At 42.0% G+C, this 26979-nt stretch overlaps 1 protein-coding gene across 6 annotated transcripts in view; it reads right to left on the reverse strand.

Annotated features, from left to right (window-relative positions):
- Window positions 1-1752: 1752 nt before the first annotated feature.
- Window positions 1753-26979, reverse strand: part of opa1 (OPA1 mitochondrial dynamin like GTPase) — a 38265-nt gene continuing 13038 nt past the window's right edge. For all 6 annotated transcript variants that reach the window (XM_067596779.1, XM_067596778.1, XM_067596777.1 and 3 more), the window contains 15 exons: window positions 26800-26872; window positions 26457-26529; window positions 26256-26371; window positions 24080-24144; window positions 23840-23916; window positions 22645-22810; window positions 22068-22220; window positions 21758-21866; window positions 21254-21333; window positions 21015-21155; window positions 20763-20879; window positions 20557-20650; window positions 19909-20019; window positions 4117-4190; window positions 1753-3970 (listed from right to left, as the gene is read on the reverse strand). In XM_067596779.1, coding sequence (XP_067452880.1) covers window positions 4126-4190; window positions 19909-20019; window positions 20557-20650; window positions 20763-20879; window positions 21015-21155; window positions 21254-21333; window positions 21758-21866; window positions 22068-22220; window positions 22645-22810; window positions 23840-23916; window positions 24080-24144; window positions 26256-26371; window positions 26457-26529; window positions 26800-26872 — 1440 coding nt within the window. In that variant the 3' untranslated portion in view covers window positions 1753-3970; window positions 4117-4125. The remainder of the gene's footprint in view (window positions 3971-4116; window positions 4191-19908; window positions 20020-20556; window positions 20651-20762; window positions 20880-21014; window positions 21156-21253; window positions 21334-21757; window positions 21867-22067; window positions 22221-22644; window positions 22811-23839; window positions 23917-24079; window positions 24145-26255; window positions 26372-26456; window positions 26530-26799; window positions 26873-26979) is intronic.

Genomic DNA, 26979 nt, shown 5'->3' on the forward strand with positions numbered 1-26979 from the left:
ACGTCGCCAACAAGAAGGCAAACAAATGCTGACACTGCTGCTACTGCCAAAAAACGCCCATCCCCACAATTCATTGCCTTTTTCCAAGACTTATTCAAGGTTTTCTTCATACACCGATCGTCCACACCCCCTGCCAAAAGACCCAGAATGTGTCTGTGTGATGAGGTGGGGGATTAAAAAAATGAAGCAACAAGATCGGCCCTTTCTTTTCCTTAAGAAAGACTAGAAATGAAGCTTTGTGCACGTCCGCTGCTGTGGCACATTTGACAGGTCTGGCCCGGCTGCTTTTGTGTCACCAGCATAAAGGGGATTGAGGGAAAACACAAACTGAACCACTGTGCCGTTGTGGCACTGGCTATTAGTCAACGTGACGGCCTTTGCAGATGCTAATGGCGTATAGTGTGTCCCGGCCAGCCTCCCTCCTTCCAGAACGTGGCTATCTGATAACACAAAGGCATTCTGCTGGAGGTTGACTTTTCCCCCTTTCTTTTCACGGCTGCTACAAAGTCATTAGGCGTTTTTCACTCCTTTCCCCTTGTTTTTAAGAAAACAGGGGAATATAATAGCTGCACAGAAAATAGCAAGTTGATGTGAGGCAGTTAAGTCCATGTGTAAAGCCTCAGGTGATTGTAGCGAGGAGGAGCCCTGCCTCCTCCCCCCCCCCACACACACACACATCCATCCCTCTCCACTGTGCTGCCCTCTGAGCAATGTGGAGATGCACTAACAACAAGCCTCTTGTGAAAGAGGAGAGGATGCCCAGGAGTGAAGGACCTCTGGACTCTGACTTATTAATCAGTCAGGCCCTCGGCTGCCTGCCTGCCTCAGGCTGCAGCGTGTCTTCAGCCTGATTTGGGATGAGATAATTGCAGAGTTAAATACTCTGAGGGTTTGCCCAGACCTGGAGCAGAGGCCTCAGCACATCAGCACACAGGTCACTGCATCCAGCAGCAGCAACCAGCTGTGGGATAACAGCAGACTATGTAATGGAAAACACACATACATGCAACACAACTCTCCGAGGATGAGTGAAACAATGATTCAAATGTGTGTGAAGTACTTTCTTTTTGAGTCTCTCGCAGACTTTAAAGGTTCAGGTAAATGAACATCTGGTCTGTATAAGGTTGCAACTCTGACGCTGACAGCAGTGCTGTTGCTAAATGCTAATCCCTGCATGGCAACAGTGCTACATGCTGATGAGTAGCAGATATAATATTTCCCATTTTCACCATCTTAGTTTAGTGTGTTAGCAGTCTAACATTTGCTGTTAGCACTTAACACAGTACAGATGAGCCTGACGGGCACCTCATTAGCTTTGCAGGTATTTGGTCATACACCAAAGTATTGGACAAGTTAAAGTTTTGACCTGCTGGTGGTGTGACATGAAAAGTCAAGATCATAATCTCCTCTGTAGAACATGGATATCTGTGCCAAATTTTGTGCCAATCCATCCAATAACTGTACAGATACTTAAAGTAAAAACCAAAAACTTCAACTTCATGGTAGCACTACATAAAGAGTTGAGGGATCACCAAAGTCGGTAGGATTCATCCTCTGGGAACAATGAATGTCTGTACAAAACTTCAATCCATCCAATAATTGTTATATTTCAGTCAGGACCAAAGTGGTGGAACAACAGCTACTCTTGGCTGAAAAGCAAAAAACTGCTAACATTTAGTTAGATGTTTGTTTTTGTTTTTTTTAGGTGGGCAGCATTTTAGGATAACACTGACTGGACAGGTTGACACGTCATGAAAAAGATCATTTTTATTTATGTCAATTTTATTTTCACTTTCTTTTAAACACAAATTTAATAAATAAAGCACATCTGATGGGGTACACCATGCAAACATTACTTCTACAACATAAAACATTTTTTTGAACCAACTCACTGATTTTCTGTTACACAAGTGGCTCACTCTGCTTACACGTGCTGTACATGATAGTAGCTCCATGACTTCCCATTAACTTTACCTGTACAAGAATGCACGGCATATTATTTATATATACCCATATACACATATGAATGAATGAATGGAGTAAACACAGTCTCTCGCGCTCTTTCAGTCAAATATCAGACAGTTTTCACACTAGGAAGAGTGAGTGGATGTCTACACGGGTGATGGGAAGAGTCAGAATGGTCCAAATGATGGAGATGAAAGTGTAGTTCTGAGAGCGAATTTAAGATAACGAGGAGGAAAGCACAAGATAGAGAAACATCTGGCCCTGGAAAGTGACTAGTAGAAGAATAAGTGAGTTCAGAGAAGCGTACATTTTCCTTCTTTGAATTGCTATTAATTTACAAAGTGAGATAACTACTTTCCTTGTATTTGTGTTTTTTTTCATCTCACCCCTGACAGAAGCCTAAGATCTTAATGTTGATTTAAATACAAGATGAAGAGAGGAGAAGTGGATGAGTACAAGTGGGTCTGTGCTGTGTCACCACAGGTGCATAAATAAATAAGAACCTGTCGTGCCAAAAATGACATAAAAACCTGGTGAAAACACATGACGATGACCTGCCTGCTACTGTGTGACCGGACCCAACTGGGACTAGATCAAGACACACGCTCAGGCGCAAGGTAGAGAAGTGAAGTGCATCAACTGACAGATACTGTAATAAACTTTCAAAACTGAATAAAATGTAAGTCTAATTTGGTTGATCATATATTTAGAACCGTTATTATAATAAATGGCAAGGATTTTTACCTAATGTTAACTATTAATGCATTAAATGCTAATAACTACATATAATGTAATACATTGCATGTTGGAATGCATTAAGTTAAAAAAACTGCAGCACTTAATGTAATAATGTGTCTAAATTATCCAGAAGCATGCTTATGCATTTTCAACTTATTAAGAGGGACATTTTAATATATTTTGAGCAATTTGTAAAATTATCTGTCAGTTGAAACATAGAAAGTGGAGACGAAATTTAAATGTACATAAAGACCTATGTGATAACGGAAAAGCACACATTAAACACAAATGAAGACAGAAACAAAGGGTGAGTTAGAGGTATGACCGGGGGCATTATGTGAATTTGGCAGGCGCATCTAAATGGAACACAGTATTTGTCTGATAAACCCCAATAGAGCAAAATAATAAGAATTAAATCTATGTATAATATTCTTTCCAACAGCTGTTTCAGAGCTGATCCTGTTGGTGATCCAAGGGAGAGTGTTGAAGCTGAATATTGAATTAAGATTAGAGAATTAAGGTGAGAACATCTGCTGAAACTGCACACAGTCTCATTAAAGGTACAGTTCATGTACATTAAATGTAGAATGCAGCTACAGCTGGGAGGGATAACGTAAGTGCTCTGGATACTAAGTGCAACTAAAAAGACCTGATGTTAAATAGAGGCAAATTTTAACAGAGTTAGGGTAACATGGCATATTTTAGGAGCACCAAGCGAGACAAAGGTATGAAATTCAAGGCTTTTTACACCCATCGGGAACAGTGCCGATGGTGTCTCTCTGTACACACACACACACTCACTTGTATGATCATGTATACACAGACACCAACCAAAAAAACAAACAAAAAGCAAACAACTGAGGAGATAAACATGTACACAGTACTCATTTATTTAAAATGAGTGGTCAGATGTCTGACAATGCTGTGCGAGCTTCTCGTTTTCCTCCGGATCTGACTGTGTTTGGGCTCCTGTGCAGAAGTCTCCCTCTTGACATCGGGACAGTTTGCAAGAAGAAAAAAAACAACAAAACATAAACATAAAAAAATAAAAATAGAAAATCCAAGAGAAAGCCTGAAAACTGTTCCTCCATCTTATCCTTCTGGTCCATCTTTCACTGTTCAAGGGGGACAAGGAGCCAAGCCGTGGGTATTAAAATCAGGCGGGTGGTGGGGCAGGGCCAGGGGGTGATGATGGTCATATACAGATTTAGTTATCTTTGTTCAGTGCATTTCTCTGCTGTGATCCATAAATTTACTTTCAGTGGTTCTGTAAAGAAAAAAGGAGAGGAGGAACAACAGATCAGATAAAACACTGCACGCATTGAGTCACGTTAGTTTGTAGATGTTTGCTGCACCACTGACTATCGCTACGGTGCAGGTAACTGGTAAGATTTACGATACAGAGACAAATACCTGCTTCTCTTATTTCTCCTTGTGAAGAGCTTCTATGAAGGCTTCAAGTTTCTCCTGGATCTCACGAACTTTCTCTGCAAGGAAGCACACAAAGAAAGAAACAATAAATACACAAATATTGATACAAAAAAAACAATCCTAGAGCTGAAATCATGTCAACAGATAATTCATCTGCAAGATTTCCAATTGATTAAGTCGTTTTCAAGAAAAGAACATGCCAAGAACTCAACAAGATTTGCTGCCTTTCTTTGTTTGTGTAAACTTTGAATTTCTGGACTGTTGGACAAACGGGAAAAAGAAAAAAAAAACAAAAACTTGGGCTCTGGGAAAAGTGAGCGAGGGAAATGAAATGTCAGGAAACAAACTAAATCAAGTGACAGGATGTGTACCTGGTTATAAATCTGTTGTCTGTATACAGAGTAAATATTAAACAAAATTGTCATCCCTGCAGTGTATTTCTGCAGGTAGAAATTCTCTCACATTTTTCTCCAAAACACCAGATGGTCCCCTCTGACAGTGACAACCAAACCTCAAGGCAGACCTCCTTCACACACATGTGATGATGAAGGCTTGTGTACCCTTTCCCAGTTAGCATAGACCGCATCAAAGCTCCCACCCTCCCCTTTTTCATGGTATGTACCTCCCGGGCACATTGCTAATGGACAGAAGGAGATACCATAACAACAACATTTCACATGAAAGAGGGAAATCTACTGGAAAAACAGTCAGTCACTTCTTTTCATGATTACACTTCTATTGTCCGGAGACCGCATAAGACGAGCAATCCTTCCACCCGACATGTACTGTCACACGAGATGAGCGAGCCATCTAAAGCAGTCTTAATCGCTGATTAAACAGTGGCTGAAGGAAGTCTGTGGGCCAACTCGGAGAAAAGGAAGCCACGGCTCGCAATGCCAGCTGCACCTCCAGGCCTGGCTGGCTCTCAGCTTCCCTGTCACCCTTTGCTAATCTGTCTGGATCTCCCCCAAGCACAAACTCAAACACCAGCTCTGAAGAACAAACTAGCAATGCTCTATCTTGATCAATCAGCCACACGAGATCCATAGGCAACCTATTGTCGATTGTTTTCCTATGAGAAGGCCCTATGAAAACACAGCTTTAAAAAAAAAAAGACTTGTGTGTCAGGGGAGATAAATTATTACGGTTTGGACCTCAGAGCAACACTGTCCATTCCAAGTGTCCATTTCAGGTCGGCACAAAGGTGATAACTACGTGCGTGCTTTAGAGTGAAACTAAATATCGTACTCGGGGGGGCTTGTGTGCAGCCCCTTTGATGGGAGCACGGCCGCTGAGGTATCCTTTTCCTGATGGATGAAAAGCACACGGTTGTTAGGAGAGATGCAGGCACACCCCCACACATGTCCTGAAACACTAGCAGAGCTGAGAAGTGCTGGATAACATGAGAAGAGCCGACACACACACACATACACACACTGGTTGGCAGAACTGAGAAAAGCTGATTGACAGAGAGAAACGTTCGACCCTGAAAGACACACAGACACAACCACCCCAAAGTCCTGAACACACAGCAAGAGCTGTACAGTCATGCCACCTCCGCTTCTTTTCACCTTCCTACACACACTCACCGCTGGCAGGTGGCAAAAAAAGGAAAAAAAAGAAAATTCCCCGGCCTTTGATACTCTTAACACACTCAGGCAAAATGGCAGGGCGTTAGGAGGAGATTACAACACCTAATGGAGGCATTAAAGGGGCCTGTAGTGGGGCACGCTGACAAGTCACTGCAGCAGGTGTGGGGTTGAATGAAACATAACCCTGAGTTACGCCATTCCAGCACGCAGCCCACCGCAGGGCACAGCTCAAAGGCAACTGACAAAGTAAGCCGCGTGGGCTGTGTGCCCTGACCACAGGACAACATGACTCAATCCAAGCCAATCAGAGCAGGATTACCAACATCTGTCCGACCTGATGAAAAAGGAGAGTGGAGGTGGCGTTTTGGTTGGTGTAAGGGAAGGAGGGCACTGACTGTCAGATCATCAAAACATGGGAAATCCCCTGGCTCAAGCTTCAAAGCTTAACTGGGTTTAGATGTGGCTGACGATAAGGTGCTCTGTGGAGCCTCGGTGTTTCAAACGCAGACTGCTTAACTAGGGTCAAACATTGAGGATCCTGCCAACAGTCGGGCAGAGACGACAGGCTCTGCTAGATTACTGAGGGTAGCAGTGGTCTAAAAGTTAGATTAGGAGGGCTTGTGACTAGAAGAGATGCAGGTTTGAATCCCCGGATCGGCTTCTGAGGAGGTTGAAAATCATTCTTCTGCTCAACACCTGCTGTTGAGGAAACGGAAAACCCATCATTGATCCTGTGCTTCAGAGGAGCGAAGCACAAAACTATCTTTGTACAGGACACCTCATGTATGGTCAAATCAAGTCAATTTTATTTATATAGTTAAAAACAAACAAACAAACAAAGGCTTCAGATGACCTTATACCCTCAATTTGGTTAAGAAGAGCTCGTAACAAACTAAACAGATGTCGTACACACAGGAGGTAGTGAAATTACAATTTGGATAATCAGACTGACAATATTATGTAAATCAAGTAAAAATATATTCAACAGGCTGTAAAAACAACACTGACTTATCACCTTTTAAAGGATTTGGCTGGTGATTTTCTATATTTTTCTTACTGTCAACAAATGTCATGTACAGAGTCAAACTAACAATGAATTAATCTACTTAAAAGTATTGTGCATGTATCCAAAGCCTGATATATTGTATTCCTCTGTGCCTTAGACCTCCGTTGTTGTCCAAGAACAGTTTTAACTCTTTAGAGCTGTTTCTAAACAAGTTAGGGTAACCACCTTTTCATGGATGACGAACATGTCAGCCAGTGCAGCGGTCCTCAAGGATGTGTTTTTAATAGTTTTTGGACAACAGAGGTCTACGGCACAGAGGGATATGATATATCAGGCTTTGGATACATGCACGATACTTAAAAGGAGGATGAGTTCATTGCTGGATTAGCTCTGCACGTGAGAGTTGTTGACAGTAAGACTGATATAGAAAAGTTGCCACAAACTTGCTTGTTTACACATCCAGCATATTCTGAGCAACATTCATTTCTCCTCCACCGACTCCTGAGGAAGGTATATCTGACTGTTAAACTGCTGAAGAGTTTCAAGCATAGTGTGGAAGAATTTTGAGTGTGAATCTGAGAAGACGTCGAGCAGCTTTCAGATGACCACAAACGCTGGTAGGAGCTGGCCCACAAAACCTCCTCGGTCCTCTTTGTGTGTCACAATGTTGATAAAATGCCCAGCCATCTATCCTGATTGCTTTATCCTGGCTAGCTGCACAACCAGAGTTCCACCATGACGTTTTTCGGGATAAGATGGCATAGATCAGAACAGCTAAATCCATTACCCGCTCCCTTACAGCGGGATGCTTAATGACTTTAAAATGAGCCCTCAGCAGCTTTCAGGAGCCCAGGAGGCCACGGGTGATGGTGAATGGCGTCTTTTAGAAAAGCCAATATTCTGTGGATAAAAACTGTGAGAAACTGATATTTATTTCCCCGGCACCATCTGTTTGCCACCAGCGAGAGGAAGAAAAGACCACAACAAGGCTTTCTTTTCACCGTCCTGTGGAAATGCAACAAAAAAACAGTGGACAGAGTCACCACTGCCTGTTCCTTATGAGCAGTGGGAGTAGCGATCTAAAACTCCATTTAGACTCCTGTTTACCTAAGAGATGAGCTGCAAAACACAGTCATTCAACCGCTCACCCCTTTATCTGGTCATGAATATTCCCATAATCCTCTGGCCTCTATCCCAGAGGCCCCTTCTTTAAAATGCTGGGTGTTGTGTGAGTTGCAGAGGGTGGAGGGACTCTCGCCCGTTGAGAGAAAGAGAGGAAAGCCTTTCCCCCCAATCCCCTCTTTCAAGGCCTTCTCTCGGCTGATCTCCACATGAAATGATATCTCATTCACTCTCACTCTGTAGAGTCCCCTAAGCCTGCTGCGGCCGAAACGCTGGCAGAAGGAGAGCTGAGCCAGAAAGCCTTTAATTGACCTGTAATTAGACTGTGAAACTGCACGGCCCTGCTGGACAAGTAGCCAACACAGAGGAGAGAAAAAGATGAGAGGGAGAGGACAGGGAGGCCCGCAACTTACTGCGAGCCAGAGAAAATAAACTAATCCTCTTCCTATGGGAGATGGCCACTCTTCTTCGCTGGATGTGAAAGGGAAGCGTTAAGAAAAGGTGGTTGTTATGAAAAAGTGGCAACAGAGAGATTTCAACAGATGAAGTGTGGCGCCAAGGTTGAGGCTACTTTAGCGTACGGCTCTGAAGTTTTTCTACCGACAACAGAGCAGCAGTTCACAGCGTGGTCACTAGAGAAAAAGTATTTGGTTCCTGTCCCAACCTGTCATCGTTTATGAAGAAACTTTTTATATCTTGTGACTGCCAAGGTCACAGTGTAGGTGGGGACTCTGAACAGTTGAATGCTCTGCTGTTTCCTTCTTTGAAAGCCGATCTCTTAATGTAACAAACAGAAAAGCCTTTTTTTTCCTCGGCATGCTGCTTGATTTGTCACTAAACCTGGATTGTCACACTATAAAAAGTGGGCCATGAGAGACATGGACACAGGGAGAGCGGGGATGTCAGCGGCCCAAACGCCGTGTCAGTGACAGAGCAATGAATCAGCCCCGTGCGCTCGCAGCTCTTATTTAGAAAACAGATGCCTGGGAGAGACAGCCCAACCTGGAGAGAGACATACGTAGGTCTGAACAGGTCAAAGCTTGGGGTCAGCCAGAGGGCAGACTAAACAAAAACAGCAAAATGCAGGGAAAAATCCTTTGAAAGCACCAGGTGATGACTGTTTTTAGTCTCTATGGTGCAGGTTTTATTGACAAGCATTGCTTGTGCCTTTGAAGGGCCAGACATAAAAGATTTTTAGTGCAGGGGGTTGTAAAGATGGAGTTAGCGGGTGACAAAATTTGGGAGATTGTGGATTTAGCTCTGGGCTTCATGGGTTTAACTGATAGAACAGATACTAATACAACAGAAGGAGAAAGTCTAACTGGAATTTTTCATCCAAACACAGCAGTAAACTGTCACCATTACTTCCTTTCTTTAAAACGAACAGGTCTTAGACAGTAAGTCTGCTTATGACTCATGGTGTAAATCAGAGCTGGTCAGAGGTCTTAAGTTTTTCAAGACTCACCTTTTGCACTCAAATGGAGCTCTGTGCTGAGGCTAAGTGGCAATCAATCATCAGTAGCCACATGGGCCTGGGGATGTGAGGATGACAAGCCTGGTTTTAACAGAGATCCTGTTATAATCCCTAAGAGAAACTCCCCTCTGCTGAATCAGCCACAGGTGTGAGCAAAAGCAAGGAAACATGCTCACCCCCAAGTTTACAAATACTAGATTCACACACAGCTGCATATCAACAGGTGCCACGCGCAGGAATCTTGCAGCCATGAAAATGGAGATACAGACCCAACCTCGCTGATATCAAGACCTAAATGTAAAGAATCAGTTTTTAATCAATTTGTCTCAGTCCCTTCTTACCACAGCGCTGAGCCCCAAACCATCCGATCAAATGAGACAACAGAGATAAAACTGTCCAGCTCTCCTTTTCGCCCCCTCGGGGGAATACATGTCTCCAGCTGCTCTGGACCCCACACACCTTCACATTTACATAACTCTGAGAAGACAGCAAACGCACCTGGAATTCCTTTGAGCCTCGAGAAAAAAGCCTGTTCGGGCCCAAAGGCTGGACTACAGGTGTTTTACTTGCAAATACAAGGCTGAGAAGATGAGAGAGAATTTCATCGTCATAGAGATGGGCGAGATGCAATAAATTATACCAGCTGGGATAATGGCACACTCTTTAAGACTGTCTCTCCTCAAAGGCATTCATGCTGTTACAGTCGGTTGAACACACAAAAAGTGACACAGGTATTTTGATTCTTAAAAATTTGCTGATCTAAATGAAATTCATACCTAAGAACGAAATCCTTAAAAACAGACACATACTCACACAAACAGTACAAGAGAGCCTGCATTACATTTTGAGATTTCCAGCTCCTAAGGACTTGATTTTTTTATATTTATTAGTATGACTGGGTCATTTTGCTGCAACAAGTCCAGAGCAAGTCTGTGCATCAGCCATACAATGGTATGGGGGAAAAACATTTTATATTTTTGCCCTTCTTAAAAATGACAACAAAAGGCAACAAATTGAATCCATCTAAACATCAGACTTTGAACTGCTTCATATGTCATTCCCACATATTTTGAATATTTTTCCTAATGAGACAAAATTAATTTAAAAGGGTGCATTTTTTCAACAATCTTGCAGGGGAAGGAGTGTATGGTTTTCCTATTACTTCATCCCAAGCAGCACCTGATGTCAGATCTTTGTGTGTGTGTGTGAGAGAATGACAAGAGGATCAGTGGGAATGGGTCTCTGGTGGCCAAACTGCGCTGGAAAGCCTTGCTACAGTTCCCTTCCCATCACACACCACCTTCTCTTTCCTTTTTTCCCACACTTGCTGTCTCTCTCGCTCTCTAAGGAGATTAAAAGATGACTCTACATCCTCCTTCATATTTTTATTTCCTCATCACCGCTTCCCTCATCGCCTCTTGATTGGTTGTCATCTAGAATACACAGCTCATTTTTCTGGTTTTCATAGTCCACTACGAGTTTCTTTCCCGTGTTTGCGCCTACATGCTGTCTTTCGGTTTACTTTATCTGATTGTAGATTGTGTTACAGCATCAGTGCATCACAACTGGTCATGAGAAATGTCATCTTAATTTTAAAGTATCCTTTCAGTGTTAACTAGCCATGTCCAAATCAAGACTTTCTGGCCCAGATCCTGAACAGAGTACTTCAGTATTGAGTATCTGCCAATACTGAGTCTGATTGGATGCTTTTATTTTCCTAAATGTAGATAAAATCTGTATCCGACACAATTGGGAGAAATGGATGTTACCTGATCAGCTAGATTGTTTTATTAGAGAAGACGTATCACTCACAATTGTACTGGTGTTACAGGGTGGAGTTTCTTCCCTCACAAATGATCTTTGGCCGAATACCAGCTTGCAGAGAGCTAACGAACCTGACCTGATCAGTTAGGGGCAGGAAGCCTGCTGTAGTAGACGAGATATGATGAGAAAATTGTCTTTCATACTCTATTAACCTCGTTCTTCACTAATCTAATAGGGGACACTCAACACAAAGAAAACTGTCACAAAAATGTTTACTTTTCTAAATCCTTACAGATGATAATTGAGGATAATTAAGCTGTTTAAGTGTGGAATAGAGAAGCGGTGTTAGTTTTTTAGAAGTCGCTTTCACACAACATTAACCCGACAAGATTGGATAAAACACAGGAGGAGCAGCTTTATCTTTGCCAGCATTATGACAACTGTGGATTTACTGTTTGTATACTTGATGCTCCCATGAAGAAAATGGATCATTTGGCAGCAACTCTGCCGCCTGAGGTTTACTCCTCCGTGGGAAAAAACAAACTTGGACTATAATACTACTAAGCCTCACAGAGCCACACTCACACACCATACTGCTAAACTAATGTCTATTTAATTCAGAGGCAATGAAGATTGTGGTCAGGAAGAGTGAGAGTGAATATTATAGAAAGAGCAAGAAAGGTGGATATAAGACTAAGAGTGGACAGCCATGCTAAAGACTCTGTGAGGTTGCTCTTAGACACAGTGGTGCTTTCAGCATGCTAACATGCTGATGTTAAGGAGGTACACTGTCCACCTTGTTCACCATCTTAGTTTATCATGTTAGCATGCTAACTTTGGCTAATTAGCACAAAACACAAACAATTACTGAGGCTGATGGGAATGTCATTAGTTTTGCAGATATTTGATCAAAGTAATGAACAACAGTTTGACCTGATGGTGACGCTATCTGAAAAGACATGGTATCGCCAAAGTTTTTATATGTTATCCTGAGGGGGGCATGAGTGTCTGTACCAAATTTCAAGGCACTCCATCCAACAGATGTTGAGATATTTTACTAAAAAACATAAATGTCAACCTCAAAGGTCAGGGGATCACCAATAATGATACACTGTCTGGGAATGTCTGTACTGAATTTCATAGAAATCTATCCACTCGTTGAGATGTTTCAGTCTGGAAGTGGTGGACCAACTGACCGACAGACCATTGCCATCCCTAGAGCCATGCCACCAGCATGGCTTAAAGCAGCAAAAGAAAAAAACAGGAGCCGAGGAATGAGGGGCTAAGAAGCAAGACAATGCAAGAGAGGCGAGACAAGTAGAATAAGACAAGTGTAGATGGAGAAAAAAAACAACAGAGGACGAAATGAAGAAACAGTGTATGTAAGGGCAACAGCCCCCAACAAAACAAAGAGCAGACAGCCTGCCTACTATCAAACCGTGGCACTAAGCAAAAAACTTCCCCAACGTTCCAAAAGGCAGGAACCATGTCTCAGGGACTAACATCTAGTAGCAATGTTAAGAAGCCAGCTTTCTGTATTCACTCAAATTGTATGTCAAACCTATTCTGTCATAAAAAAAAACATGTTTGGCTATACTCAAACACAAAATAAGTGATCACAGAGAGTCAGAGCAGATGATTAACCTGATATTGAGCTGAGAAAATTATGCTCAGGATGCCTGGGAGGACAGACTGCATTTCTGATTTGTAAACAAGCTGTACAGTACAATGAAACTGAAATAACTCAAACAGAATAACTATTGTTTCAAATCTTGCGGCTATTAAAACAAAAAAAAAACATGAATATCGAGGCACAAAACTCGAGTGGCACAGAAAATATGAGCCAACTATAAGCTATGTGCAAGAGCAGACATAACTTGCTGATAGCTTCTGCTGCTCTCCTCCCTGAACGCAGGCACATGTGCACACAACACCTTAAGACGATACGTCATCCCTTACAGCAGAAGAGAACAGAGGAGCACTTCTCATTGAGCGCCCACTAATCACACTGGAGGTAGCTGCTCAAAAGGAGGAGGAGGGGGGGGGGGGGGGGGGGGCGGGGGAGGAGATGAAAGGAAACGAAGTGAGCGTGAGGCTGAGAGGGCATTCCGGTGAGCAAGCCCAGACAACCAGAGCCTTATTGTATTCTGCTTCCACAAAAGGAAGAGGAGAAAGTGACTGCGTGCGCAAACATGCGAACACTTAACACATTATCACTGTTCTTAAGCGCACCAACTGTTGACAACTTAAATACTTTAACCCTCAAATACCCTTCATATAAAACTTGAAATCCATAATTTTCCACATCATCATCAGTGGCAAAAAGCCTACAGTTAAGATGGCAAACTTGTTGTACGAGGGTGTTTGGTAGCCAGCTGTTCATACCAGCCGTCCCAAAACATGGAAAATGTGCCAGCAAGTAAGGTGTGATGCTAATTAAGCGCAATTTTGGTGTCTGAAAATGAAAACAATGTATAATGATTTACTTCTAGTGCGCTACAGGGAAACTTACACCTTTCTCAACCTTCACCCTAAATAAAATGACTAAAACACATCTTTGAGTGGACAATACTATTCATGTTGTTGATCGTGTTCAATTAGCTATTGAGAAATTTCAGCTGTCCTACGCTGAAAGATGCTCTTATTAGCCTTTAATTATCACTTAGTGTATTGGGGGGAAAAACATGTTTGAGATCCTGAGATATAGTTTACAATAATTATCATAATCTCTTTTGTGATCAGGTTGTGATCAGGTTTAATATGATTGTAGAACATAAATACTTTGGCATCGAGCTCATTGAGAAACTCGATGAGAAATGATTTCACGAATGTGGTTTTATGGTTACTGTGGCAGTTAATGTAATAATCTAAAAAAATCAAAATAATCTACCCTGGTTTATTTGATCCAAAACGCTAAACTAGGCCTTTGCAGAACCGAGAAATGGCTACTTGCCACACACACATAAACACACACTCCGTCTCTCACAACATCTGTCTCATGACCAAGTTGACAAGGTTTTAATCTCAAGTTAACGCAGAAGAGAAGAGCTGAAGTAAGAAACATAGTGTGTTGCCAGTGCACTGAACACATACTCTTCATCAATTTGACAAGTCAGATCAACAGCTACCAAGAGGGGAGTGACAGCCAAGAACCATTTCTTCCCCCTTCAGGAGCGGCCAATTCATGTGACAGAAGAGTAAAGGTGGATGACTGTTAGTCACTGCTGACAGAGAAATAAGAATATTGTATGCACACACCATCAGGGTAATGCAGTTTTAACTCAAAACTAATACTGTGGGAATACAAAAATGGTTAGGCATGTCATAAGTGCCATAATTTAAAGTTAACATAACCAATAAATCCCACCAACAGCTTCTTCAAAAAAATGGGGTCTATGCACCACAAATGACAGATGTCCCATATGAAATATCTTGCCGACACAAAAGTTGCTGGAAAATGGTGCAGTCATGATTTATATCCACAAGTGTTACATCTCTAGAAGCTCACAATATTAAACATGATATCTAACACTTCATAATGGAGTAGTAATTCTGGAAACCCTCCGGTATAGTGCACTTTCCAAAATCCGGCACCACAGTACTTTTTCCAGTACAACACACACACACAAAACACAATTTCTATGAGGGGCAATGAAGCAGCCAAGCAACATCCCAGTGGTCTCTTAAGAGGCCTGTGCTTGCACATTAGGCCTGGGCTTTGCTCCAGAGACGGCACTGTGCCATACAGCTGGTCTCGCACACGCTGACACAGACACACACACATACACGCGCGCACACACACACACATACACACACGCACACACACACACCTCTCTGCAATGTACATTGTGCCACTGATTAGCGCTGCTTTCACACTCTCATTCGTTGACGCACACACCTGACCTGTATTTGTAACCTGAGCAATGCTGGGCCTGTCTGCGAGTAGGGGCAAATAGAGCTTAACAGCAGACTGCCCCTGGGAGCACATTTCTGCCTTTGTTAAGTGTGTTTATCCTTTCTCCCGTCTCCTATCTCTTCCTATTTTACCTCATGTGCTCATAGGAGAGGCTGCCAGGTTAAGGTGAGGTCTGTTCTCTACTTTCCCTCTTGTTCTCTCTCCCCCTCTGTCATGGGACAGTAAAGGAAGAGAGGGATAGGGTCAACTGGACAGGATTTTGACAGTGAAAACAGTGACAGAGAGACTTAAACCGATGGAGAGGGAGAAAGAAAGCTTGCTGGATCAAGTAGCCTGTGCTATTAGCTGGCTGACCTGTGGGTCAGGTCGTAGTTTGGGCCTGAGGCGATCTGACCTGCTGTCTTTAAACAGTGTGGAAAATGAGGGGAGGGAACAACAGCTCTGAGGGAAGATGATTTTATAATGCATTCAGTGAGGTTGCTAGACAGATAGACAGGAGAATTGCATGACTGGAAAGAAGTGTGTGTGGCTCCTATCAAGTGTTTCTACTGCTAATTTGAATAACCATACTGACACATAAAAATGAATAAGAGGATAATAATAATAACAGTAATAACAGGTTGGCGTTGATGTTGCAAAGACACTCACTTTAACTGCAATGCCACACGTTCAATGCCTGCCAACAGCTGAAATGTCTTTTAGTAAAACAAAATAACTGGCTGATGTATTTGTCCAATAAACTGTGTGTCTTGACCAAGTCAGATTCCAAGTCAAAGTCATTAAAGCTAGCCTCTGGGAACTGCAGCGTCATCATGCAGTAACTGGACATGCCAATGCATAACTGGATGAGGCTACAAACTTGCAACCGGACTTTTAAAGAACCACTAGTGAAATGTTTTTGCAGACTTTTTGGTTTTGCTCTAAGTAAGCTCACTCACTCTGCTTTGAAGCGTGTCACCGAGTCAGCCCATCAGCCATGCAGTTCAGTCTAGACTGATGGACCCACATACCCACACAGGCTGCATTACACAGAAAGCCCTGCGTAAAGTGTCAGACAGCTAATGACCCAGATCCTCCACTCACCCACTTACTCAACCTGACAGATTGATAAAGCCAAAACTCTGGAACACAAATTTTCTCGGTAGGGGAAAAAGAAAATTCTGACATCACCGTAAAATTAGAGCTAAGTGATAGTGTGCTTTTTTGACATCCTGAACCTGAGCCATGTGGCTCTGTCGCTTGTACCGTCTCACTAATAGCTTCAAGAAGTTCTTGTAATGAGGAAAAATATATATCTTTAATTATATGATAATGAAAATGACTGAAAACTGAGATTTAACAGCCAGTAAAGGTCTAAAAGTTTCCCGTTTTCTGTGAAAGAGTATGTGTGTGTGCGCAGGTGTGTTTCTATCCTATAGATCACATGACAGATTCCAACCACATTCCCACATCTACCGCTGCATAGGTGTTGGGTGGTGGGAAGTGGGAACGTCATGCCTGTTTGGGAAAGTTTGGGATCGACTTGCCTTATGGGATTTGCAAGGCCAGGCAGGTCTGGGCATTCCTAACTGTGTGTGGAGTGGAGAGAGGACTGTGCGTGTGTGTGTGTGTGTGTTCCCTCTCCTCTCCCCTAGGCTGGTGTCAGAAAGCCTAAATCCACTGAAGAGGAAGTGAAGCCAGTCAACTGTTAACTCTACCTGGCAAAAAAGGCAGGCTGTGTGTGTGTTTGATCAGTTTTCTATGCATCTTTCCATGTAGTTTGACTGTGCCTACATGTACTGGTGTACTTGGTGTGAGCTTGTGTAACAGTGGATGCACTGTTACACAAGCTACTCTGAATGTTTGTGTACTTAAATGCCCTCTAAAATATGTATCCTGTTCTTATATGATACGAATGGATGTGTGTATGTGTGTGTGTTTACACTGGTAGTAATGGAGGGAAAAAGTCAATGAAAGGGTGTGTGTGTTTTCTTAAGGCGATAACCAATTCTTGGTCAAGTCAACCAAACCAAACAGACATAGAGATAACCCAACCACACAAAGTCTGGCCTCATTCACCTGTGGGCTTTTATAACATGAGTCCCCTATCAGGATGTCAGGAAGCCCAGATTAAGAAGGGAAACAATAGGGATTGTGTGCTTGTGTAAGGGTTTAAATAAATGTGGAAGAGTCTTAGAGGGTTCATGTCTGAGTGTGTGAGGCCATAGCAACACCCATCAATTACAGTTAGTACATAAAAGCCAAGAATATCTGGCAGCAGGCGGTAGACAGCAGGATGAGATCTCCACGGGCCAGAGGGCAAAGCAACGACAACTGAATCCTGTCACTGTCACTACATAGCCATAGTCACAAATGTGGCTGTATGGCTGGGGTATCTGTGAGTTGCAAAAACTCCTACTTAAACTGGTCTTTTAAATTGGATTTAAGGTCAGTTTAAAAATACGACGACTATGGCTAAGAATAGCTGATGAAATGTCATTTTTGATAAAGACACAGATCTGCTTAGTTCTGTCTTTTTTCCAAGACACCCACTTAAAATTCTTTAAAACAAACAGCATTGGAGACAAATGGGATTGTCAAACCCCACTTGAAAAAAATCTTGTAGATGCAATTAAAACTGATAGGTTACAAAAAACATCAGCCTTAACAAATCAAAGGCTATTTAAGAAAATGACACATTAATGAATTGCATTTTCATTTATTACCTTTAATTGGTGTATTTAATTTCAATGTTCTTCAATTTTAATGTTTCTTTAATGGCTACAATTTAGATAATGCGAGCGTTTTCAATCAGTTTTAGTGGTGTATGTGCAACGTCTATATTTGAGGTCGGAGTATTTACATGATGCTTCCCTGCGGATGTGCCTCTGTGGTTAAAGGAACTATGATTATGAGTGTGTTTGTGTATGTGTCATGCAGAGAGGAATGGCAGCACGCCTCTCCTGCTGCTTTGTGTATACAGACTTTGCTTAGCAAGCAAAGTTTTGCTGAATAAGACAACCGCTGGAGACAAGTCAACCCTCATTGTACTAGATATTAGGAGCTTTCAGCAAGCAGATAGGTAAATATTAGCAGATATGTTGGGCAACCCAAGAAAAGCATTTTTTTAAATTCTGAACTCCTGTACATTTATTGATTCTGAATATGATGTGCAAATACACATTTGCACATAAGCAACAGCCGATGTGCACACACACATTTCACACAGATGACGGTAGGTGGGAAAGGGGGAGATGGGTCACCTGTTTTTATTCACCACAGAAATTTGCTGGCTTTAATTCTGTACAAGCTGGGAAACTTTAGGCAACAAAGATTGTGGTACACAGTCCCAACAACTGTCAACAAATTGTTGCATAACTCTAGAAGCCAACAAAACAAGGCTATGATTACACTAGGTAGATTCCAGCTTAGTTGTGTGAATCTAAATCCATGGGTGCTGACCAGCAGTCTGTGTGCTTCAATCAACCTCCTGTGGTTAAATCAAGATTTAGATATCCATGGAAACTTCAGACAATATACACAGGTCTGGTCATGTCAGTGGTGGCTCAGTCCAAGACATGACTAATAGTCAACAACTAGGGGGTTGTTGGTGGTGTGTTTGTGCCAAAAACATAGAAGTCCTCATCCGTCTCTGGTTACCATTAACACCAGGCTCAAACTGAGACCAGAGCCATACTGGTGGTCTGACTCATCGAAGCCTCATCCCGCCCATATACACATCAAATGAACATGCCAAGCATGTGCAATATCGTGTGCTTGGATCTGGTTCATGACCTTTGAAAACACAAAGATTTTCCAAATTATGATTCATCTGCTTTGCACAACTGTACTACAATATTTTCTTAGAAATTCTAGAAAATAAAACTAAAAACATATGATTCCACCTATTTAGTTCCTAAAACCGTAACACCAATGCAACTTTAACATCACACACAACCAATGAAGGTTGGTAGCAGTCCCTTTTTGAAGGGGGGGGGGGTGTCAGTCATTTGAAGTGGTGGATATCTGATTGATACTAAGAAGTATGAAGGAAGACCTGAGGCTCTGGAACATTTTAGATAGTGTTTTCCATTTTGAAGTGTCTTACAACATTTTACCAAGTTCAGAGAGATGCCATTTGGTAAAACCAAAGAGGGTGTCTTTGAATCCAAGTCTGGGCTTGTCTTTTAGGCATGTGGGCACTGCAAATTGTGCTGCGTTTAATCAGCAGGGTTGTGTTAACAGAGCTGGTAGATAGACCTGACAGGCAGACAGCCAGCACACTGCTGCTACTGACACACACACACACACACACACACACACACACACACACACACACACACACACACACACACACTTCTTCCTATACTATGTGCCAATTAAAGCTTCAGAACATATTGTAAAAACACAAATTTGAGTATATGAAGGATGTTGTCACAAACATGTATGTCAAGTAAATGTGTAGTAGTCTCGTGGGGCCAGCCATATGTGCATAGTAAACACATATGGGGGCAAGCATGGTGGGTTATGGTTTAAATTTGGTTGGGGACCATTAAAAGTGATAAACAATGTTTGACATTTTTACACCAATCCAACACCTTGTGGAACTGGTGCATATCAATGTACACAACGTTGCTGACAGTCTGGCAGCAATGATGCTTATTATATGAAGAACTGAGTGAGTGTCTGAGAGAACAGCAACAGTGAATCCCCCTTAAAATGAAGCTTAAAAAGCAGCTGGCTGTATCAGTCTGGTTCAGTAACTGAATAAATTCTGCTTCTTCCAGTTTAGTTAGTACTGTTTCCTTAAGCACCAGTGCCACCTACTGACAACTTTGAGATCTCCTATACTGGAAACATTTACCAATACAACATACTGAAAGTTGAGCCAAGCAAGCATATTTGAATGTTTGTGTCTTACTGAGATCCTCTGCCAGCTGGACTCGACGGCCAGTGATGAGCTGGGTCTTCTTCTCCATATCTTCTCCGAAGTCATCCAGCACCTCTTTCACATTTTTCTCCAACCGGCGCACTGAGAAGACGGATGCATGAAAACACACACACACACACAAAACAAAGAAATCAATATCCAAGAAACAACAATGCATTGGATTAGTTTCTCAATGCAGTGAATTATATGATCAACACCTTTGACCATCATTAAAATGGTTGAAAGAGAAATTGTCTATTTTCCCAATATACGTTTTTGTGTATACTGGTTGTAGGACTCGATTTCATAATTGAGGGGTTATCAATGACCTAGAAAACTGGTTATGGACTTTCGGCAACAAAGAACAGAGCTCAACAATAACTTTTGCTCAGTTGCCCTGTGCAAACAGATCTGGGCAACTTTCAACCACTTGTTTTGGTCTTGCTAACCTAAAGTGTAGAGTAGGAATTCCTGCAATAAACTGTTAGCATCACAGAATACAATGTTGACCGCCTGTCCAAACTGAATGAGAAGTAGAAATGTCATCAAAATCCAAAGGCAGGCAGGGCTGACAGGAGAGACTGAGTCCCCTTTTGAATTAAGTCTTCCATTAACTATAATTAAGTCCCCAATCCTTACCCTCGGTGTTGGTGAGCTGCTGTCGGAGAGTGTTAGCTGTGATGACCAGCATCCTCTGGATCCTCCAGAACAGTACTACATCATTGCACTCCAACTGGTGAAACATGCAGGCGCACAGTTTAGCTTTTCACATAGTGACCTTAAATGCAACTTAGAAGAAGGTGGAAAAGAAAGACAACTCAGGATAACTGATCCTATCTTTTTACCTCAGAGTCAACAAAGTGTCTCTGGTAGTAGTAGAAGCCTCTCCTGCAGAGGTTACAGTGGGACAACGCCTTCTGCAAGAAGTGTCGTCGATACAGCTGATGCCATGTGTCCTTGATCTAGACCAGGTAAGGAAGTCAGTAATCCAGCAGTTAATGGGTGGACGACATAATAAAAAAAGGGCCACTGAAGCACAAATTTTGTACATGTTGCAGAGATGAAGAATTACATTTAAAAAAGTATTTTGATCTCACCAGTACAGGGTCAACTTCAACCGCTCGTCCCTCCAGGTTCTTCCGGACAGTGGTGACCTCGTCATTGGCCAAGTAGGCTGTGTGGTCTTCATGCAACTTCAGCAAGCGCTCCAGTTCATTTTTTGTTTCATTACGGATGTGCTACAAGGTCAAAGAAAAGTGAGTGAGCGCTGTCTTCATGGTGGTACTACTGGATTTATAATGTATAAATGCAAATAGTGCCTATAAAAAACTCTTACCTGTTCTGGTGTACGATTCTTCCAGTTCAGCCACCTCTGCTTCCAGTCTGGACCCACCATGTCTCTGATTACTGACTCAGCTGCAACATGGGAGGAGCGCAAAAGAAAAAGACAAGGGATAAAGAAAATACATATAGCATGTTATTTAGTACTAGCCACTTCTATCCAAAGTATTTTGCACAACCATAAATTCATAACTCCTGAGCATCCATGGCACCATAGAAACAGAGCCTCTAACCCTGGCAGTGTAGCTGATAAACACATACTCGACACAACAGCAAAGGAGATGTGTCTTTATGACTTGTTTAACCACATTTACCCCAAAATTTGGGAGCCATAATATCATATGAAACCATGCTGATTAGGGAAGATGTGTCTGACTGTGATGTCTGGAGTAAATGTAGAATTTCATTCTTAGTTTTAAAAGATGTTTGAATGCTGAGCTTGATCATTAATTATCTTGAACCATGTTCATGTTGCGTGAAGGCATCATGGCTGACGTACTGTCTTTGAGGCGTGACTGCAAGGTTTCCTCCATGAACTGGATTGCTGCATCCCATTGCGGCTTGTCTGTGATGGAACGGTCTTCTAGGGCATTGTGCTGGATCACCCTCTGACAAACACACACACAAATGTAAGGCAAGAAAATCACATTATCAGTTAAGATGCCATGTAACGGCAATGCATATTAAGTCTTTGAGTTTCTTTATATTCATAGTACATGATGACTAAATTGCAAACTAAAGTGAATCAACATGTGCATGTGCTCTCTGTATCCTTGCACACGGGGTGAGTGGATTTACTGTGTGTTTACCAGGCTGTCCATGGCCCTCTCATTCCACTTGTGCCTCTTGATGCTCTCGTCCTTCACAGCCTCCTTCAGCTTGTCAAAAATGTCGTCCTGGTCTTTGCCTTTGTATTCAGCCATGAAGCGGGCAAACTCCTCCTGCAGTGTCTCCCAGGCAACCTAATGGGGGGCAAGTATATTGGAGAGAGGAAAAGGCTCATATTAACATAAGACCATTGCCTGATTGAATATTTATTGGAAGTTCAGCAGTTTGTGTCGCAGTAGTTGAACTGAATATAAGTAGGAAGTTGCAATGAGTAAGGAGCAATGCTAAAACATAGAATCTGAATATCAATTAAGTGCCAAATCATTTCAGAAATAACTAAATTTAGACAACAGCATAATGTGTATCTAAATAAAATACAAAAACAGTCACAAACTCATGCATTAATATTTGGAGATTTCCTCTTATGACCAGATGATCAACTCAGAAGATCTGATTTAACAAAAATTTGATTAGAGTTCATGCTACAAAATAACATCTCATTTTAAAAATCTAAATCATAACATAACCAGGTTTATAAAGACAGACAGTCTCCGTTACCTCCAGTGCTTTGTGTGGAAGCTGCTTGTCGGTCCACTGCTTGAGCTTGATGTCTATGGTGGTGTTAAAGGTACCCGAGTCCATTGTTTGGGCAGCAGGCAGGTAGATGTTCTCAATCACATGGGTGGAAACACGTTCCCACAGCTTCCTCTGCAGGATGGACTCCCTGGAAGGTTAAAAGATAAGTCATGCCAACTTCCAATAACTGGATTGATAGAATATATTTTAATCGGCGCCTTATTCTGGAGCAGGTTGTTGTATTTTGGTGCTCTCTGTTTTGAGTTCTAGTGACATGCCGAAGGTGCTTTGTCCATATCTTATATACACTTTTTTTCCCCCTTTATATTCAGATTATTATTTTCTGATTCAGATTTATAATAGATCTAACAAGCAAGAGTGTTTATAACCAAGTTGCTTTCAGATGTCCAGCTCAGTTCAGTTAAGTGATCCGGTGAGACAGAAAACAATGAGTGAAGAGGGATCGCTCTTGGCTGAGTGGCTTTCACTTGTGTAGTCAATGCTTCTGTGATTGCACTTGATTCCAATTCCAGTAGATTCCAATACAGCTCCGCTATGACCCTGTTAGCAGTTAACGGTCTCCCCACTCCTCCTCTATTTCTCCATGGCAGCGTGACAATGGAACAAAACCTTTCCCCAAGTCCCCATGAGAGCAGAGCAGTGTTGCGCCTCTCATTTATCATAAACACACGCTCATATTTCATTAAGTTCCCCTTTTGTTCAGGCTAGCACTCTTCACTGTCAATAAGCGCAATCTCCAATAGTGCTGGCTGGCTGCTGGCTGGCTAACAGGGCCACCCCTGTTCCCGTCCATGGGCCATTCATCAGAGTATTGATCTGGGAGAACTGATGGCACGCACACTGGGGACGGCCACAGCAGCATGCATACATCTAATTTACCAAGGTTTTCCCTCATTGGGGGTGAGGTATAACTATAAATTCATGTGCAGATAAGTATATGAAGAGAAAGGCCTGCAGTTTACTCTAAAAATATCTTCCCACTCATGGCTGGTTTAGTGTGAGAATGTGTTCTTCATAAACAGACAGTTACGCATTAGGTCCTAAAATGTGGTACAGTATCTTGTTAAGATCAATATTGTATAAAAAGTGCATATAACACTATTACCTACAATATCAAAATGAGGCTGCAACTGACCTCTGACCTCACTAAACTTACCAGTGTTGTGGGGTCACTTGACTCAAGCTAATGACTTCATCCAAGATTTCATTTTTTGCCTTTTCAAACAGTTCATTCTGCAAAGAGACAAGAAACATCTGTATCAATATTACACGCCTTTAGACAACTTTCACACTGTGTTTTATCTGTTGTATAAACTCTCTAAAATGAATCCTTTGTCTATTCTAGGGGAATTTGATACAAGAGTGTAGTTTTAAGTGTTTAGTTTGTTTTTCTCACCCTGTCCAGCTCTCTCAGACGAGGGTAGTTGTTCTTCCATTCTGTCTCCAGGTTGAAGCGGGATGCTGAGGTACGGAGGGATGGTTACAATGAATATTTGATTTTGAACATCAATATGAATAACCTTCAACTTTACGTTTAACATAAGTGAAAATTTGATTGAATACTAGTGGTTCCATAATAAAAGGATTTTTACAAACTCATCTCCTCAGTCCTTTACAAATTCTAAATAAATTTACCATTTCATGAGTCCTTTTTTTTTTTTTTTTACTATTTCTATAAACTCGGTTTTGATTTTTCCATTCAGAGGAATAGGTATAAAGTTACAGGTGACATCTCCCATTCTAAGCCCCCTTCCCCATTCCCATCCCCCATCCCTTCCAAAGGTCAACATACATACAAACAAATAAATTTAGCAAACAATAGACCAGAACAGTGATATATAAATAGACTGTACATGCTTAAAAAGACATGAAAGAAAAAAAAAACTGTGTATAAAATGTGTACATGTGGACTGAGTCAGATTATGAAAGTTCTCTTCTTTAGTGTCTTACTGCTATAATTTAATTTTGGTAGGGAAAAAAAGGGCAGTGGGTTAGTTTACTATTGAAAGAAAAGGCTTAATTCAAGCAGAAGACAAAGTTTCCTACGTATCTTATAAAAGAGGACCAAGTTGTCTAAAACTTTTTTCCGAGACCCATGTACTGAATACCTGACTTGATCTAATTTCAGAGAAGTCATCATCTCTCTGATCCATTGAATAAATGAATGAGGGCTTTGTTGATTTCCAGTTGAGAAGAATGAGACGGCGGGCCAAGAGAGATGCAAATGCAAAAGCATTTTCCTGATGAGCAGATAAATTCTCGTCTGATTTTGCCACACCAAAAATGGCAGTGATACAGGTTGGGTCATGTGTTCTACCACACACCTGTGAGAGGGATTCAAAAATGTTGTTCCAGAAATTGCTTGATTCCTCTCTGTCTGGTCTCGGGATACCAGACATTGGAGATCTCCGCCTACTGAAGTCTGGGGATTTTTAAATGCATGGTAGTTGCTTTAATGGTGGTGAGAACAGTTTTAACAAAAAACCTGGGAGATTGTCCTCAGTCTCTATGAGCAAAGTATTTAGAGACTGACCTGCGTGTCTACTTAATGCCTGACATGCCAAAACATGTGGCCCAAAATGGCAGGGCTTTGGTGGCATCTGGGACATTTGGAATTTACTGTAGTGTATATTTATGCTAATGAACTTGAACTGTATTAGTCTATGTCTTATACAGAGGGATGAGGTATGGATGCACACTATACTGTCTTCCCATATCTGCTCCGATAGTTCTCCCCCAATGTCGTCTTCCTAAGCTGCTTTGTTGTCAGCCCAAGTAAGGGGCTTAATGTGCTGGATCACGTTATATACCCTGGAGATTAGGCCCTTCTCATACAGGTTAAGATCTAAAATGTAATGTACCAAATCGACTGGGGGAGTAAGAGGGAAGGACCTGCTTTGTTTTAACTTGGTATGATATAAAGGCAGCTTTCAGACTGCTAATGGTGCCTATCCTTTAATAAACGTGTGTGAGGACTTTGCGCATACACACTCTCTTAACTGGCCCCCTAGGAGGAAAGTGGATGGGGCCAATCACACACTCTTTATTAAAAGTCAGAGTTTTAGTTCTCACTTATACACACAGAGACAGAGAAAGAAAGACACACACACACACACACACACACACATACACACACCAAGCCTGCTGTCCCTTTCCACAGCTCCCTATCCACAGTGGAGATTAGGCTAATTGCTGGTTTGTGGGGCCACGGTGGTGCCAAGCATGGAGGATGGAGGCCGGCTGTGTGTGATATGATGGGCTATGGATCGATACACCACACAATGGGCCTATGGGAACTGCAGTCTCACGGCCATAAATCTCTTGTGCTGTTAGCAATGGGCCCTTGATTGTCTAGACTAATTGCAGTTGGAAGGCAGCGCTGGGGAGGTGGAAAACTGTGGCAAGGCAGGCTGAGTAAGACCATTACAGTGAGGTGGGAGAGTCAGGAGTAGAGGAGTAGCACCTGTTCCCTGCACAGTTAATGGATAACATAACCATGTCTTTGGATATTAACACTCACAAAAGTACAGAAATATAGAAATTGCTAAATAGACATATGAGAGTGATCATACCTTTGAAGACATCAGCCTGCTGCTCAACAGACTCCCTGACCATCTTCCAGAAGCAGTCAGAGACGGCAAGACTCAAGTTCTTTGTGGTCACCTGGTGGGCCTTCAACATGCCGTCCCTAGTTGCATAAGTACATTCATTGTCAACTTTAAATTAATTAATTCCATGAAGCATTAAATTTTGGTTAATGATGTGTAACTTGCCTTAGTAATCTTGAGTTCTGGAAGAAGTCCTCTTCATAGTCTTTAATGGAGTCTATGCTTTCACCACTGCTCCCTACAGATGGGTGGACAGAGTAAGAATAAGACGTCAGTAAATGGGAATTCATTTAATTATTTCATACAGAATAATAAATGTATGTGATTATGACTTTAATAATTCAGAGAGGAGTTTATGTAAACAAGAATATTAGATTGGGGAGACAACAATGAACCTACAAGAAGGTCCCTGGTTACCGGAGGAGGCTGAGACATAATATTCTGAAGCTACCCATTAACTAATGTGGAATCAATGCAGGTTGCTGGATTACTCTGTAGTACATGTTACCTTTTCCTGTCACCACAGCAAAGTAGCCCAGGGCCTTCATGGGAAACAGCTTGCCTTCCACTATTTGCTGGATCTGAAAGAAAAAAATGTGAAAAAAGAATTACATTTTCAGGCTCCTTCAATCTGTGGTTCAAGCTTCCCAACACTGGCTCATTGAGGGAACATCAGGTTAAAATCAAA

This window comes from Thunnus thynnus, chromosome 8 (genome assembly GCF_963924715.1).
Source record: "Thunnus thynnus chromosome 8, fThuThy2.1, whole genome shotgun sequence".
Classification (NCBI taxonomy): domain Eukaryota; kingdom Metazoa; phylum Chordata; class Actinopteri; order Scombriformes; family Scombridae; genus Thunnus; species Thunnus thynnus.